The sequence below is a fragment of the Genypterus blacodes genome, unplaced genomic scaffold (genome assembly GCF_046128005.1).
Source record: "Genypterus blacodes isolate CSIRO-AG114 ecotype Tasmania unplaced genomic scaffold, CSIRO-AGI_Gbla_v1 ptg000006l_1, whole genome shotgun sequence".
Taxonomy (NCBI): Eukaryota; Metazoa; Chordata; class Actinopteri; order Ophidiiformes; family Ophidiidae; genus Genypterus; species Genypterus blacodes.
Genome location: NW_027466820.1, coordinates 131,564 through 147,418, shown reverse-complemented (window position 1 = coordinate 147,418; position 15,855 = coordinate 131,564). Strand labels below are relative to the sequence as shown.

General features: G+C 49.1%; 1 protein-coding gene across 1 annotated transcript in view; it reads right to left on the bottom strand.

The window, feature by feature from the left end:
* cita (citron rho-interacting serine/threonine kinase a) overlaps positions 1 to 15,351 on the bottom strand; it is a 30,965-nt gene extending 15,614 nt beyond the window's left edge. The window contains exons 1-22 of the mRNA XM_076149967.1: positions 15,238 to 15,351; positions 14,872 to 14,979; positions 14,614 to 14,755; positions 13,943 to 14,118; positions 13,148 to 13,249; positions 11,409 to 11,551; positions 11,214 to 11,307; positions 10,915 to 11,121; positions 10,650 to 10,803; positions 9,256 to 9,448; positions 6,332 to 6,437; positions 5,854 to 5,997; positions 5,646 to 5,765; positions 3,494 to 3,664; positions 3,349 to 3,402; positions 3,193 to 3,246; positions 2,724 to 2,864; positions 2,507 to 2,632; positions 1,939 to 2,034; positions 1,687 to 1,803; positions 901 to 1,010; positions 325 to 499 (exon numbers count right to left, since the gene is read on the bottom strand). Coding sequence (XP_076006082.1) covers positions 325 to 499; positions 901 to 1,010; positions 1,687 to 1,803; positions 1,939 to 2,034; positions 2,507 to 2,632; positions 2,724 to 2,864; positions 3,193 to 3,246; positions 3,349 to 3,402; positions 3,494 to 3,664; positions 5,646 to 5,765; positions 5,854 to 5,997; positions 6,332 to 6,437; positions 9,256 to 9,448; positions 10,650 to 10,803; positions 10,915 to 11,121; positions 11,214 to 11,307; positions 11,409 to 11,551; positions 13,148 to 13,249; positions 13,943 to 14,118; positions 14,614 to 14,755; positions 14,872 to 14,958 — 2,712 coding nt within the window. The 5' untranslated portion in view covers positions 14,959 to 14,979; positions 15,238 to 15,351. The remainder of the gene's footprint in view (positions 1 to 324; positions 500 to 900; positions 1,011 to 1,686; positions 1,804 to 1,938; positions 2,035 to 2,506; positions 2,633 to 2,723; positions 2,865 to 3,192; positions 3,247 to 3,348; positions 3,403 to 3,493; positions 3,665 to 5,645; positions 5,766 to 5,853; positions 5,998 to 6,331; positions 6,438 to 9,255; positions 9,449 to 10,649; positions 10,804 to 10,914; positions 11,122 to 11,213; positions 11,308 to 11,408; positions 11,552 to 13,147; positions 13,250 to 13,942; positions 14,119 to 14,613; positions 14,756 to 14,871; positions 14,980 to 15,237) is intronic.
* Between the last annotated feature and the right edge of the window lie 504 nt (positions 15,352 to 15,855).

The window sequence follows — 15,855 nt, the reverse complement described above, 5'->3', positions numbered from 1 at the left end:
GGCAGGCTGTCCAACTGTGCGTTTGAGGGGCGAAAGCTTTCAAACAGCGGGAGGATGAAAGCCTCGTTTCATAAGGAAGGACTGCAGTGAACGGATACACACACTGGAAACAGAGTTGTGGATGAAGAACAGGAAGGACAGGATAGAGTTTACATCCCTATTGAAAGAGCTTGTCTATATACTGAGTGGTTGTGCTGTGATCCTCCAGTAAACTACACGCCTGAGAGCATAACTGTGTTAAACACGGTTACACAATCAGAAATATGACTTTCATTTGATGTTGATCTTCATCGGGGCGCCTGTTAGGTTGAACTCTGGCCTCACCTCTCTCAGCCGGCTCTCCAGCTCCTGCAGCCGACTCCTCTTGGTCTGCTCCTGCTGGCTCATCTTCTCCAGGTGTTCCTCCAGTTTGGCGTTCTGAGCCTCCAGCTTCCCGGCCTGAGACTCCAGGTAGAACTTCTGCTGCCGAAGCTCTGAGATCATCTCCTCCTGGGCTTTCCTGATACAAGACGCAGAAACACAGATGTCAGTTCTGGTTTGACGCCGTCTGCTTGATCGAACACAGACGTATGATTGAGCGTTGTGCCGTTCCTACCTGATCTAAAGAAGCAAACATTTCTAGCTGCTCATGAGGAAGTGTACAGAATATCGCCAAAGGAAGGGGAACATTTAATTGTCAATGTACTTTTCTAGGTTCAACTTAAATGAAGCTGCATTCTGGTTTGTTTTTTTTACTTTCAAACCGCTGCTGTTTCCCAGGAGATCAAAGCATTTTACAGACAGCAGAGGCAGATCCACCGCCGTGCACATTTAAGTGAACGCACGCTCCAACGAAGCTTCTGGAGGCTGCAGGAGACAGAATCAGAGTGGGCGGGAAGGAAGGCGGTCTAGTTAACTCACATGTTCTTCTGGGTGTAGATGCTGCTGTTAGCCGCCAGCTTGTTAGCCTCCGACAGCTCACCAATGCGCTGCTCTAAGTTCTTCATCTTGGAATCCATAGCATTAATGGTCTGGAGGAAGAGAGAAACAATAAGACGGCGGACATCAAAAGCAGTATGAGTGATGGTCCGATCCTATTAGGGATCATGGTCGTGCACGCTTATTTGATAGGAAACAGAACGGTGTACTTCACTGAAATCCTATTAACGTCCATTAAAGTCTTGCCTTAATCTTCTACAGTCAGCGTGAGACGACGGAGACTAAAAGCTTCTTACTGCTTCAAGTCCACCACATTAACCCGATTAGGACATGAGCTCAGACTTTATAGTGTAACGTTATACATAATACAGCTGAATCCATCCTCTGACTGGACACTGGAATACATTTGGCGATTTATAATGAATCTTTTTGCAGAGAAACAAATGATTAAACACTGATTGGACAAAGGTTTTCATGTTGAAACAGCTGTAAGCGTCTCAGGCTTTCTTACAGCTCTGCTGCTTCTCAGCGTCGCGTCGAGGAAATGAAACCGTGCTGTTGTATCCACCGGCTCTGTATCTGATGCTGCGTAATGATTGAATAGAATCGCCCCTGCACAGGAACAGGTACAGAACAATGCTTTTATCTCTCATATCCCTCATTCGGATCGGGCAGAGCCCCCCGCCGTCTTGTCTAAATGTAAAATCAGGGGATTTAGTGTGACTTTGCGGATGATTAGCGGATGTAAGCCCTTTGTGTTTTTCTTACGGCTTTATGTTCGCTGATCAGTTTGCAGTTCTCCCTGGACTCCTCCTCCTGCTGGGCTCTCTTAGCCTCCAGGCTCTCTTTGTCGGCCAGGTCGGCCTTCATTTGGGCCTCCAGAATCTGAGAATGATGAGAACCAGTGTCAATCTCACACACACACACACACACACATTTAGGCCACAGCTGATTTAAAAAACAGCACAGATTTATAATGTCAGGACAGGACAGCAGCTTGTAAACACGACAGTGAGGCACCTTGATCTTATCTTCAAACAGCCGCTCCTTCTGAACCAGCTGGGTTTCCATCCTCTGAGCTGTCGACTGGGCGTCCCTCAAGTTCTCCTCCAGCTCCTGCAGAGTAGCAAACATTACTCAGGATACATGAGGCACGATGACGACACAAGCAGATACACCGCAGCAGGCGGGGTTCAGACAGATGTTGATCAAGGAATCTACATCAACAACTAAACTTACAGAACCTAAACGTCCATTATGGCATTTTAATATGTTTCTGTTTGATTTGTGATTGAGAACAACGATATACATGTGGATATGAGGGATGTTTACTGTCACAATTGAGCTAATTAATGCTTTGAACGTTCCACATTCCTGTTCCGGTTGACTCTGGGATGTATCAGGTGTGTGTGTGTGCGAGTCTGTGTGAGTCTGTGCTGTAGGGCAGCAGGAGTCGTCTGTGAGAGCTAAGATAGCGAGGAGCTCCCCCGTGTGTGTGTGAGGACAAGGAATGACAGGGTGAATGGGAGGAGGAGCAGGAGGTGAGAGTGGGGCCAGACTCTTAGAAAGCCTTATCTGCTCTCCTCACCAGGATCTTCTCAGCCATCTGCTGGATCTGCTGGGATTTGGTCTGAATGTCATCCTTAAGCTTGTTCTCCCTCCGCTCCACCATCTCCAGCCTCTTCACCTGGTTCTCCAGGGTCTTCTTGCCCTCCTGCACACACACACACCGGCTTATTATTAACAATTCAGGTCCTATTAGGGAGTCGGTGTACAAACATTAATCACTATTTAGGTCCTGATACCTCCGTCTCCCTCAGTCTGCGCTTCAGTGTGTCGCTGGAGTCGGTTTTCCCTCTGAGGCGCTCCAGGTCTCGCTCCAGCCGCTCTTTGGCCTGCCTGACATTCTGTAGCAGCTCGGTGGCTTCCGTGCTCGCTTTCACCGCCTGGCAGAGGTCAAGGGATCAAAGGCTGTTAGTGGATACGGACGGGCCCGAGGGTAATCAGGAGGCTTGTCCAGTGACGCGTCGTTAAGTAAGCAGATACAGAGAAGGATAAAGAACAGGCAGCAGGAATCTGGGCTACTCAGAGAGAAGAATCTGTCGTGGAGACGTAAATTCAGCTGAGGGAATAAGGACTCAGGGAAAGTGCAAACAAACTTGTCTAAGATAAAATACCCTCCAATTACAGAGAGACAGAGGCTTTGTGTTTGATACAAGCTTTGGTCCTTTTCCAAAATAATTCAGTGTCGGCTAAAGTTTGGAGTTTATTTACCTTGGACAGTTTATCCTGGAGCTCCTGGATCTTCACTTGCTGCTCAGCGTTGGTCTGAGGAAGCAAAACAGAAGGCGGTGAGCTCCGTCCTGAGTCCTGACACAGCAGGGGGCGATCACATGTAGAGACAGTGTGTACGCTCCAATCCTTTTTTACCTTCTCAAGTTTGGAGAGCAGCTCCTCAACGTCAGCCTTGCCTTGCTCTTTGGCCTGAAAACAGACAACACACACACACACACACACACGTCATCGATCTGAACCCTCCTGTGAGCACGTTCATGTCGCTGGCCCTGAAGCTTACCTTCTGAATCCTCTGCTGGTATTCCACAGCTTTCCTCTTGAGGTCCTCACTGGTTTGCCGCGAGTCTCGGAGCTCAGACTCGTAGAGGTCGCTGCGGCGCCGTGCGGCCGACAGGTCCTCCTCCAGCTGCCTGATGGTGACCTGCATCTCCTCCAGCTGAGCATGGTACTCCTGAGGCCACAGACAGTACAGGAGCGTCAAGAGGGAATGCTTACAAGCTATGACATCACTTCAATTATCTAACACAACAATCCAAGCTATTTCTGATCTGGACTCTGCTCTCCTGTTTCCCTCGTCTCAAACTCGTCAACAAGCTCACATTAAAGGCTCCCTCATGCATAATAACATTTGATAATGATAACACACACACACACACCCCATTTTCAGGTTCGAGCTCATTAAAAGTGTGCAATCAAATACTGCAGTGCCTTTATAGGAACACAGCTGTTTAAGCCTGAGACTGATAATGATGATGAACAAAATCAATCCAGTCAACTGAAGAAAAGCTTCATCTTATATAAAACCACTTTCTCACCAATCATTCATTATCAAACTGTGCTGTGTTTGCGTTTGTGCTCATGTTTGACAAACACACAGCAGATTTACCCCACTAACATTTGAGAGATGAGCAAACAAACCCTTGGCTGGCGTGGAGGAAAGGGGACGGGAATTGTTTTCAAACTGAATTAAGGATTCTCAAACAATATTCCACAACAACAAACCACCCAGTTTGTGTGCGCACACACGCACACAAACACACACACTGTGGAAGCTGATCTGAACTCGTATCTTCAACTTTCTTCTCCTTGCGTTTATCTTTTATCACTTCACTCAATTTCATTTAGAAATACAGAATCTGCAAGCAAAGAGGGGTTGGATGAATACATTAATATACAAAATGTTCTAAAATTACTTTAAAGGGAATCCGTAATCAGCCAGATTTCACCCAGATATAAAAAAGTGGACTTATTCAGCTGTAATCTGTTCTAGGTTTGGTGTTAACTCCGTATGAACACTGTTTGTTTTCATCTTCGGAGGCAGAGAATGTGAGCGCACGTCAGAGATCTAATCAGTCGGACCGTGCAGCTGCTCAAGTTAAAAGCAACTCTGTTAAATGTTCATTTTGCAGTCATGTATTGTAAAGTCGCTGACATGAATGTGTTTCCAAATACAAGACGCCCGTTCTGGAAAGCCTTTTAAACTTAACGGCTCCAGGTCGGCCTTTAATCATTTAGCAGATGCATTTTTCATCTCCAGTCGTCGCCACAACAACAGCAACCTTTGGCTCAGGCTGAGCAGAGGAGCGGAGCGGTGAGCGTGAGACGGATTTCACAGATCTGCTGACGCGCTCCGTTGTGAACTGACCGACGGAACCTGCAGTGCACCGCAGCGATGTCACCAAACAGGAAGTACAGGATTACCGAGGGAAAAGCCGGAGTTCTACTGAGGGGAATCAGAGCGGCAGCGGAGGACGACGTCTTCGTCTGTGACCGTCTGGGGGGGGAAGTGTGTGTGCAGGCTCGCCGCACGCTGTCACATTTAAATGTTTCATCTCACTGGTGTCTAAAATAATGTTTTGCATTTAACACTTGAGCTTTGATGTGTGGACGCCCGTCTGAGCTTAATGAGAGAAGGGGGGAACTCCACAGGGGGCCGAGTTACAAAGGAGCGCCGGCTCTGTGGCCACCAATAATTAATGTGCATGCAGATGAGCTGGTTTATATTTGGATTTAAAGTATTCCTTAGTTAACTTCAAACCTTTTCTGCTCAGGATACAAAAACACTACACTGGCTCCAGCAGGGTGTGTGTGTGTGTGTGTGTGTGTGTGTGTTTTCGAGGAGGCTCAGTGACTTTCTGCAGGCGGGGATGCCACCTGCACGGATACCATCTGCAGGGAGGACCTGAGTGAGGACAAGGGCGTCCTCGGAGGGGGAAGCCCTGCTCGTGTAGCCGGGGCGTTCGTGGAAGGCTTCATTATAATATAAGATACTGAGAAGACGCACATGTGACCCTGAACTTTACTGTGATGAACACAGCCTCAAGTAAGAGTTCAGCAACGCCTTCTCTCATGTGATTCTTGTGTTAATCTACAAACCCCACATGGTCACGCTCCTTATGGTGACGCAGGAGACGAGGGGATGATTCACGTACCTGCTCTTTAATCTCCTGCAGCTTGCTGCTCTGTTCGCGGATGTCATGCAGCAGCTGTAAGGCCTTGTCATCTTCTCTGGAGACTTCTACGCGAGCCTCCTCCAGGCTTCGCTTCAAGCTCTGCGGATACACAGCAGACGAACACACACAAACTGAAGCCCCACAATCAGTTGGTAAACAGAACACGCGGCTGGTCGGGATGACTCACGCTGCACTCGGTAATGTAGGTGGCGAGGTCTTGTTCTAGGATGCTCCTCTGGGTCTCGGAGGCCTTGAGCTCCACATCCTTCTGGTGGAGCACCGTCTCCAGGTCAGTCATCTTACGCTGGAACCTGGAGATCTCCTGCTCCATCTGAGCACGGAAGACACAACCACCACGTCAACACTTCAGGATCATCCACCTAGCTAACCCTCTAACTGCGTCCATGTAGCTTTACCTTTACAGATCTGAACATGGCCAGGTGATTACACAGCAGGCACAGCTGTATCTTTAACAATCTTTAAAGGAACGTTGTGTTAATGTGCGTACACTAAGATGAATCTGCTTCACTACAGCAGGAGGCAGAAGCTCGTTGAAGGCAGATGGTTCAATCAACAGCTGCTAATAAATCTAGAGATGGCTCGGTACGCTGTCTCTCAGTCTGCTGTAGACGCATGAACGCCACAGTGACTGAGCTCGGCCTCACCTTGTGACATTTGTCTTGAGTTTCTTGCAGTTCTTTGCTTTTCAGGTGAAGCTTCTTTTCCATAGAGTTGGTCTTGGCAGGAGAGTTGAGGCCTGCAGACACTGACCTGAGGGGAGGGAGGGAGGGAGGGAGGGAGGGAGTGAGGGAGGGACAGCGTCAACACAACAAATACCACAAGACTGACTCGTATAGCACCTTCGTCGTATGAAGGTGCTATGAAAATAAAGATTTCTGATTCATATCGTGCCGTAAAACCAAACACAATTACGCTGTGCACCGACTGTAACTGTTCAGTCAAGCAGTTAAGATTCAGACACTCCGCCCCCACACATCACAAATGAGACAGAGACACAGAGGGCATCGTCACACACACACACACACACACTGGAATCTCCTTTTTTTTTTTTTTTTTTTAGGACAAATCCCTGTAAGAAAATCTAATAAGGCTGACGACATGGAGGCGGAGTGTTCAGCAGAGCGTTGTCGAGGAGATGGAGCCTAAATCCATCCGTGGTGGAGACGGAACCTTGAGAGTCTGGACCGTTCTGTCGTTCTCTCTGACAGAACAACCTGTGGGGACGAGCTGCACCTTCTCTCAGCTCAGTCTGTATTCATGTCAGGTTCACTGGAGGATCTCTGCTTCTTCTGCCATCTTTAAGAGGATTTCAGAGGTCCCTTTGCTCTGTTTGATGAATGAATGGATGACTGAATGAATGAATGAATGAGTCTGTATGAATGAGTCCTCAAACACAATCACACAGAGGATTCTTTCATAAATTAACTGAGTCAGAGAGTTAAAAATAATCTCACACACACACACACACAGACAGACAGACAGACAGACAGACAGACAGACAGACCAACCAGACTTTCTAAAGGGCACGGCTGAATTCAATGTCCCAGTTAACTGAATCTATCATCTAATCGACCAATTAAGCGTCAATCAGTCAGGGCTGATGCAGATAAAATACGGAAACACTAAAGACGGCGGTGCCGTAGGGATTCATCCTGACGGGGGCGTGAGGATCCATGGCGACGCATTTGGAGATCCCTGCCAGTTGTTTCCCAGATGCCTGCTCAGGGACCAAAGAGGCGTTTTTAAAAGGAAAAACGATGGGGGTGAACGTCAAAGGGTCCTCAGGAAGAACATTAGGACTCATCTTCTGGTGACCATGACAACCAGAAAAATCTGGCGATCTCTGTTCACAGCAATAAGACGAGGGTGGGTCAGTTGGACAGACAGACCAGCAGTAAACCCAGACCCTTGTGTTTACACATTATAGAACTAACTAAGGGGAAAAATGTCAACAGGACTTCAGAGGTTCAGCTGGAACTTCACCGTCAAGATTGGCAAGAAATCTACAGACTGCACCATATGAAGGTGAGAGAGCCTGGGAATATGGGGCTGTTGTTTTTCCACTACAGAAGAGAGACACAGACAGACAGACAGGCAGAGAGACAGACAGACACACACGCTCACACAGAACGATGAAAGAACGGCAGAAAACACACAATTAGCATTTCATTTTGCTGGGGTCTGGGATCACGTCTCTTTCTCACACACACACACACACACACACACACACACACACACACACACACACACACACACACACACACACACACACACACACACACACACACACACACACACACACACACACACACACACACACACACACACACACACACACACACACACACACACACACACACACACACACACACACACAGCCTCTCCTTATCAAACGCGGTGGAGAAAACGTCCGGCTCCCCCGAGCAGAGCAGACTGACGGTGTAACAGCGAGGGACGGAGACACGAGAGGAGGGAGAATGAGAGGAGGGGAGACGGGTAAAGATGGGGGTGGGGACCAAGGGTGGGGAGAGGAGGGGGGGGAAACCCACATTGCGGTAGTAACCATAGAAATAGCTTCTCTTCCCCAATCTGGGCTCTCATCCTCTCCCCCTGTCTCATGTATGAAGGCTTTTTTCTTCCTCTTCGCTCTCTGCCGCCGCTGCTGCTGATCTGCAGTCCACAGCACTATGAACCTGCCGGAGCGCTGCCACGGAGGGACTGAGACGAAGCCCATCCTCTGGCGTTATGATCAGGAGGTTAAGAAGCCAAAGAGCATTAGGGATAATGATCGTCCCAAACGCACCGCCGTAAAAGTCACAGGCCCATTATGCTGCACAAGAACAGACAAGCACAATAACAGCAGGGAGGAGGGTGGGAGTGCGTCTCTCTGTGTGTGCGTGTGTGTGCGTGTGTGTGTGGGGGGTTCCACCTCGCGAGCGGACCTCATTGACACACTCAGCCGCATCAATCAGCGCCCCAAAGACAACGCCGGCTCACGGCCCCCCGGTCCAATTCTGTTGCTCTGCCGGATCAACTACGTTAGATCAACCGTGCACGACAACAGAGGGGGGGGGGGGGGAAGAGGAAGAGGAAGAGCGCCACAGAACAGGGGGATCCCTCCCTCCCCTCCCTCGTCTGACACGGCGTTACGGCCAAACCCGGTTCAGCCGCGACAGGGACGACACCGACGACACCAAAGCAACACGAGCCGCACCGGGGCTCCGCATGAGGTCACCTGGAGATACGCCACCTCCAAATTGTTGCCATGGTAATAAGGAGTCTAAAGAGAGACCGGCAATCAATGGTGACAGAGGTCTTCAACCAACAAAGGTGTGTTCAAGAGGTGTGTGTGTGTGTGTGTGTGTGTGTGTGTGTGTGTGTGTGTGTGTGTGTGTGTGTGTGTGTGTGTGTGTGTGTGTGTGTGTGTGTGTGTGTGTGTGTGTGTGCAGGAAGTCTCAGTGGTGACTGCCGGACACAAAAAAAAGGGGGGGGGGTTCTTGGGAGAGAGAGGAAAAAAAAAAGGAAGCCCATAAAGCGGCGAGCGGCGTAGTAAACAGGTAGCACTTACTCAGATTTGGCCAATGTTGTCAATGCTCTGCTGAAGAACCAGCCTAGAAAGGGCAGATCCCGGCCCTGGAAGCCTGCTGGCAGACCTCCGCGCTGCGCTGCTGGGGCTGGCCGGGGGGCCGCCTGCTCCGGCTCCTCAAAATTAGAGGTGTCATCTTCGGCGTGCAGCGCGGGGACGAAGGGCGGGAGAACTGCTGGAAATGAAGAGGAGGAGGAGGAGGAAGAAGAATAGAACGGGGCAAGAAAAGGAGAAAAAAGGGGAGAGAGAGAGAGAGGGGAGAGAGAGAGAGAGAGAGCGGAAAATTTAAAAAAAAAAACAAGGAGAGAAGGGGGAGAAAAAGGGAGGGAGGATAAACGGAGCGGAGCCGTGGAAGCTTAGAGTGCGGTAAGTCGCGCGTTCGTGCACATGCTGCCTCTGTCTGTGCCTCCTTCCCTCCCTCCCTCCCTTCCCTGCTCGCTCTCTCTCTCCCTCTCTCTCATACACACATACACACGCACGCTCACTCTCTCTCTCTCACTGCAGCAGAGCGAGCTAATCAGCTGGAGTCAAAGCCGAGGCGTAAAGCTCCGTCTGCGTCCGATCGTCAATAAATCAGCTCTGTCCTTTCATCGGTTTCACGTGGGGATTTTTTTCCAATAGGGTTTTTTAGATTTTTACGCTCCAAAGAAAATCAATAAATCAGTGAAATCGATGAATACCTCCCCCCTGGCCCCCTTGTTCCTGTCTAACATGCACACATAAGCACAAACAGCTCCTGCATTACAAACACAGCAGTGTGCTCGAGTCAAACTAATGGTGTGGATCCTGAACAAAGAAGTGCATGGAGGACTGAGCACAGGGAGGAGGACTGGAGCCGGAGCGGAGCACCAAGATGGAACACCGTCTCACCAAACACTACCAGCTCTCTGGAGACATCAGGTATTCTGGACGGCAAAACCAAACGCTCATTACACCTACGGCTGCGCCTGTGAAGCACAGAGCCCGGTGTTCGATCTGACCGGGGCTTCGCCGGCGTGAATTGGAATCACCGCAATCTCTCACGTTTGTCAGGTGGAAAAAGTGTGGAGCCGGGGTTTGCGACGGCGGTAACTTTGGACAAAAACACATACGTGCGGTCCCTCCTCAGTACGCGTGTCTGAAAAAAGGATCACTGCTGCGTCTACGGGGAAGAAGATGAGCTGCGGAGCTTCGCCTCTCATCCCTGCCACACAGTCTCATCATTTTACTACCGACACACACACGGGCAAAGCAATCGCCGTTTGCTCTTAACGCGAGTGTGCGTGTCATCTCTCCGGTCCGCTGTGACGTTTCAAAGCCAAATTGGGCGTTTTGGTACCATGGATGGGAGAGAGGAGAGAAGAAGAGAGAGTCTCAGGGGAGGAGATGGTCCTCACCTTGTCTGAGGTTGTTCCAGTCCAGGCTAGAGAAGAAGGCGTGACATCGCAGCCCCTGGAAGCCGAGCCGCTCTCTGGCTCCGCACAGCAAGCTCTGCACCAAGTCTATGAACGGCTTGCTGGCACGTGGCTCCTGAGGAAACTTGAGGAAACGCTGCAGGCAAACGGGGACCAGGGCCGATTACACACACACACACACACTGAACACACACTGATCACACACTGATCACACACTGATCACAGTCATCAAGGAGAGTCCACACACCTGGAAGTTGAGGATGTTGTGGACGGTTTTGGCAGATGTTCCATCAGAGAAGGGAGATTTGGCGTAAATCATCTCGTAGGCGATGACCCCGAGGGACCACCAGTCACACTCCACCCCGTAGGTCCCCTGAGAGCCCCCGTTCATGGCGACCAGGACCTCAGGTGACAGGAAGTCCTGCGTCCCTACGTTAACGATGGGAGTCGCCACCTGGAAACACACAAAAACTAATTTCACAACAACTGCACTTGCCCGAAAATGTTCACGTCGACACACACGGCGATCTGCAGCGGCGTTCTGACCGTTTTGTCGCTCGTCAGTCTGGCGGCTGAACCGAAATCTGCCAGCTTGATGTGACCGGTGCGATCGATGAGGACGTTCTCCGGTTTGACATCCCTGCAAGCGCCAAGAAGAGAAGCGATCACCTCGGGGCTCTAGGTTAGATAACCCGGCGCTACGTGTCTTCCACCCTGTCTGCGTGTAAGCCGGCGTCTTACCTGTGGACGTAGCCCAGCTGGTGGACGGCGTGGACGGCCTCCACCAGCTCGGCCAGGTAGAACTGAGCCATGGACTCATCGAACTGGTCCTCGTATCTGTTTAGGAGGGACATCAGGTCGCCGCCCGGCAAGTACTCCATCGCCTATGGGACACAGAGCTGTCAGTCGTGCTTTGGGCGCCATAGAACTTTGGACTTCATTTGTTTGAAAGCAAAATAAAAATATGGCATTTACAATAATTACACATTTCTAAATGGCGCCAAATGAGTCACATCTTCATAAAGCCCAGGTGCGGTGCTACAGGAGGGTGTGTGAGTCAGAGCCATCAGAGCTTCACTCAGATACATGTGTGTGTGGCTGATTGTACTTTGATGCTCCTCATTATGGATGCGGTTATGTAACGCTGGGTGCCATCATAGATTTATACTGAGATACTGCAGTCAAACGCTCGGTCACCAAAAACCCTAAAAATACACCGACACTTCCTGCGAAAACCTGAGGAAGAAACGCCTCATCTGTGACTCACGGCTCAAAGCAGGGCACGTGTTTTCATTCACAGCAACACGTTCACACAAACTAAAGCCCCATTCAGCTCGTTTAAAGTCTGGAAACACAACAAACACATGAGATTTGGCCGTGTGTTGACCGTCACGTTCATCTCCCCTTCCTCCTGCCTGCACGGTGAGAGGACGTCGCTGGAACGCTCAGGCTGATTGCGAGCTACACGGTGGGCAGCCGCCGCCGCGGCGAGCCAGCCAGCCAGCCTGCCGCTGCATGAATGGTCGGCGAGTCTGAATGAACCGGAGCATTCTCCAGTGTTACCTAGCAACAGGGAGACTGGGGTGCCTCTCCGACACATGGATAAAGATGGATGCTTTGTATTTTCCTCCACGCTCGGTTAGGGAGCGGGGTGACACAGAGGAGGAGTGAGAAGGAGAAAGGAGGATAGGAGATGTAGGGGGCGTGTACGGAGGCGCAGAGAGGGGAAGTTGAAAGAGAAATAGAGGGCAGGGGAGAAGAGAAGGCTCGGCTCGGCAGGAAACTCTGCTCCTTTCAAGCCCCAGTCAGTCTAACAGGTGATGACAGAACGCACTGCCCAGTTTCTTTGGCAGGTTACATCAAACAGCCTTCATGAAGATTACATGGGGTGTTCCTCCGATGAAGAGGAGAACATACAGTACGGACGCTGCCCTGGCTACTGCAGCCACTATAGCACCACATGACACTCAGCCTGAGACAGTTATAACCTATTCTAACTCCCATTCAGAGCCCTTGGGAGCGTTCAGACGGTGATCAAGCACAGTAAAGCTCCATCAGACCTTCAGACAGGAGCAGATCTGCCTCGCCACTTTTTTTTCTTAAATCATCCAAACAGGTAATCTGACTGTCACGTGTGCCAAAGTCTGTAAACGGGCTGAGCTCCTCTTGCTCTGTTTTCATACGATCACACACACACACACACACACCCCCCTTTATCTATATTCACTGCATAACTGCACCAATCTCCTCTGTGCCTTGGGAGCGGCGGAGGCTCTGTGTTTTTCAAGAGACGACGTGATGAGAAAGGTCAACACCTGGATCCAGGTCTAAACGCTGTGACGGCAGGTCTGACCTCCGTCTGAAGGGGCATGTTTTCACCTTTAGCGACCTTTAACCTGTTCTTCTTACAAGAGGACAGGTGTACAAAAGCACATTTGAGTCCATTTTAGCTGGAGACTTGACCCAGACTGCAGTCTCACCAGGTAGACGTGTTCTTTATCCTGGAAGGCACAGAGGAGCTGTGGGATCCAGGGGCTGCTGTTCAGAGCCAGGACCCGCCGCTCCTCTTCATGGAAAAGTACCTGAGCACAATGGACAAAACATGGAATCATCAGTCACAAACACACACACACACACACACATGTTGTTTCTGTGAGCCAAGTCTGTTCCAACCTCATGAATCTGAGCTTCATATGGTTTAAGGCAATGTAACAGTCATTTGTAATGCAGGAGTCAATTTGAGGAGTCCTTAATGTAAACATCTTATTGCTTGATGATGCAAATCCATGCTCTGTAGGCAGAATGCAGTACGAGCTCACATCTCTGTTGCTCTCTGGGCTGTAGGTGAGTGAATGTGACTTTCAATGATGCAGAAAATAAGCCCCAGTTGGCTTCAAAGCGTTGCTCCCACAGACAGATTGAGCTTTTTATTACTCTGCTCACTTCCTTCCCATCCTACCAGCTCATGTACTATTCTGACTGTGATCAGATCTGTGACTCACATGCAGGAACGCATGACTCTGAAATAATATGCTGGGATTTTGGTTTTGCAGCCTCCAGCCCTACAGCGCCCCCCAGTGTGCGTTCTTCTAACTGCATCCTCGTCTGAAGTCTGTCCAGTACTCTTCCCTTTACAACAATGACTGCAAGTTGGTGTGTAGTGCAGTGCAGTGTGTATAATGTCCAGGCCCAACAATCTAAAACTAAAAAGCCAGAAAATGAATGTAAAGCATTTAAAGTTTAACGTTGTTTTCACACAACCATGTGACTCTTACATTGTCTTGAGTGAGCAGAAGTCTCTTCTCCATGACTTTCAGTGCACAAACATCTCCGGTGGCTTTCTCCTTGACTACTTGGACTTCACCAAAGCGTCCGCGGCCCACAACTCCCCGCAGCTCAAAATCCTCAGGCCCGGGCTGCAGGGCCTGGAGCTCCGAGATCAACTCAGAGTCTGAAACACACACACACACAAGACAATAACAAATGAAATTAGGTCTGAAAGTATGACAACAAATGAATCACATAAGAACACCGTCAGGAGTTACGGTGGATTCATTAAAGCAACATCTCAGTGTCTCCAGCTTCATCAGGCCCGACAGAACATCGCTTCTGATGTACACGTGTTGACAGTTTACAGGAGATGTTATCAGGATGTAGAATTCACAATTACCAGGATTTAGATGGAACAGGTCACACTATTATTGGAGGTAATATGGAATCTGCACTAAATTAGTATGCAACTGTTACTTTACATAACAGTAGATACTATATTGACAGTTGTCAGTTGAGACATTTCTGGGAACATTGGCGTTTGTATGCATTTGTATGATACTGGATATTGTATCTGACATATTTAAAAGTAAAATAAACAGGAGCACTTGGCACAAAAAGCTATGAATCCATGACGACTTGCCGTGTTTGAATGTAAGCTGAAACGTAAACTTACACTTGTTGACAAAGTTGGCCACATGGTTGATCTTCATCAGGTCTGGAGCGGAGCACTCCTGGTACAGGAGGACCAGAGCCCCCAGGAACTCCTCCCGGCCCAGAGTGCATCCTGCCCGCGGCCCGCACAGGCTCACTCGGCCCTGCGGACAAAAGGTCAGCAACGCGACGTGAATGGACGCCGTTCTTCCAAAACAACGTCTATGACTTGGTGGAGGAGGTTGCTCCAGACGTGTGTTTGTTCCAGATGTGTGTTTACCTGAAACAGCTGGTTGAGTCTGGAGCTGCGGCTGGTGATTGGCTCCGCTCTGACGCTGCCCTGACCGCCGTATTTGAACTTCAACATGGCGACTTCAAATCAGATAAGCTGGACAAACGACACAACGTCACGTTAAGGCAAAATCATCTTCCGTTTAACGCGTAATTCTGTCAAATGAAGATACTTCAGACGCTACAGTGACGTTACGACCAGGCCTCGGCTAGTAACGTAAACAATGCCGACCTGTAGCGTTACCTTTAGCTAGCTGTTATCAGTGGCTAACGTTTGCTCGGTAACTACAACAAACTGACATTATATGACTTTACAGCCAACGGAGACAAAATAACACGATATGGTTTAACTTACCCGAGTGTCACCGAAATATTATCGCTAGTTTTTACAGTTATATTGAAACATTGTCCACGAGAGCACCGTGTTTTCCTCTCGGTCGGTCAACGTTGTTTCCGGATAATTTTCAAAATTTGCGCGTTCTCCGCCTTCCGCGCGAGCCTACTGAATGGAAGTGGGTTTTGATTGGACGAAGAGATTTTAAGGGCGGGTTCGTCTGTCCTTTTAACCAATGAGCGATGTCATTACATGTATGACAGCTGTCATCGTGAGAGCAGAGTAGTGACCAGTTGAAATGTGCTGGCGGATACAAGGTGCGATTGATAAAATAAGATAAAACAATTAGAATAATATAAAATGAAATGAAATGAAATGAAATGAAATGAAATGAAATAAAATGAAATGAAACTAAAAATAAAAAAATAATTATGAATACATTCTTATGTATATAGTTAATCAAATGTGAGTGAAACAGGCATATACCTTCATACTTTCATACTTGTAACATTGTCCTGTCTGCTGTTTGGACTGTTGACAGCTGAAGAGGGGCTGAACCCATCAGATCCCTCCTGACAGTCATGCTTGATTGAGGCTCGCAGCCAAAATCAGAGGAGCATTCGTCAGCTGCAAAAGGCA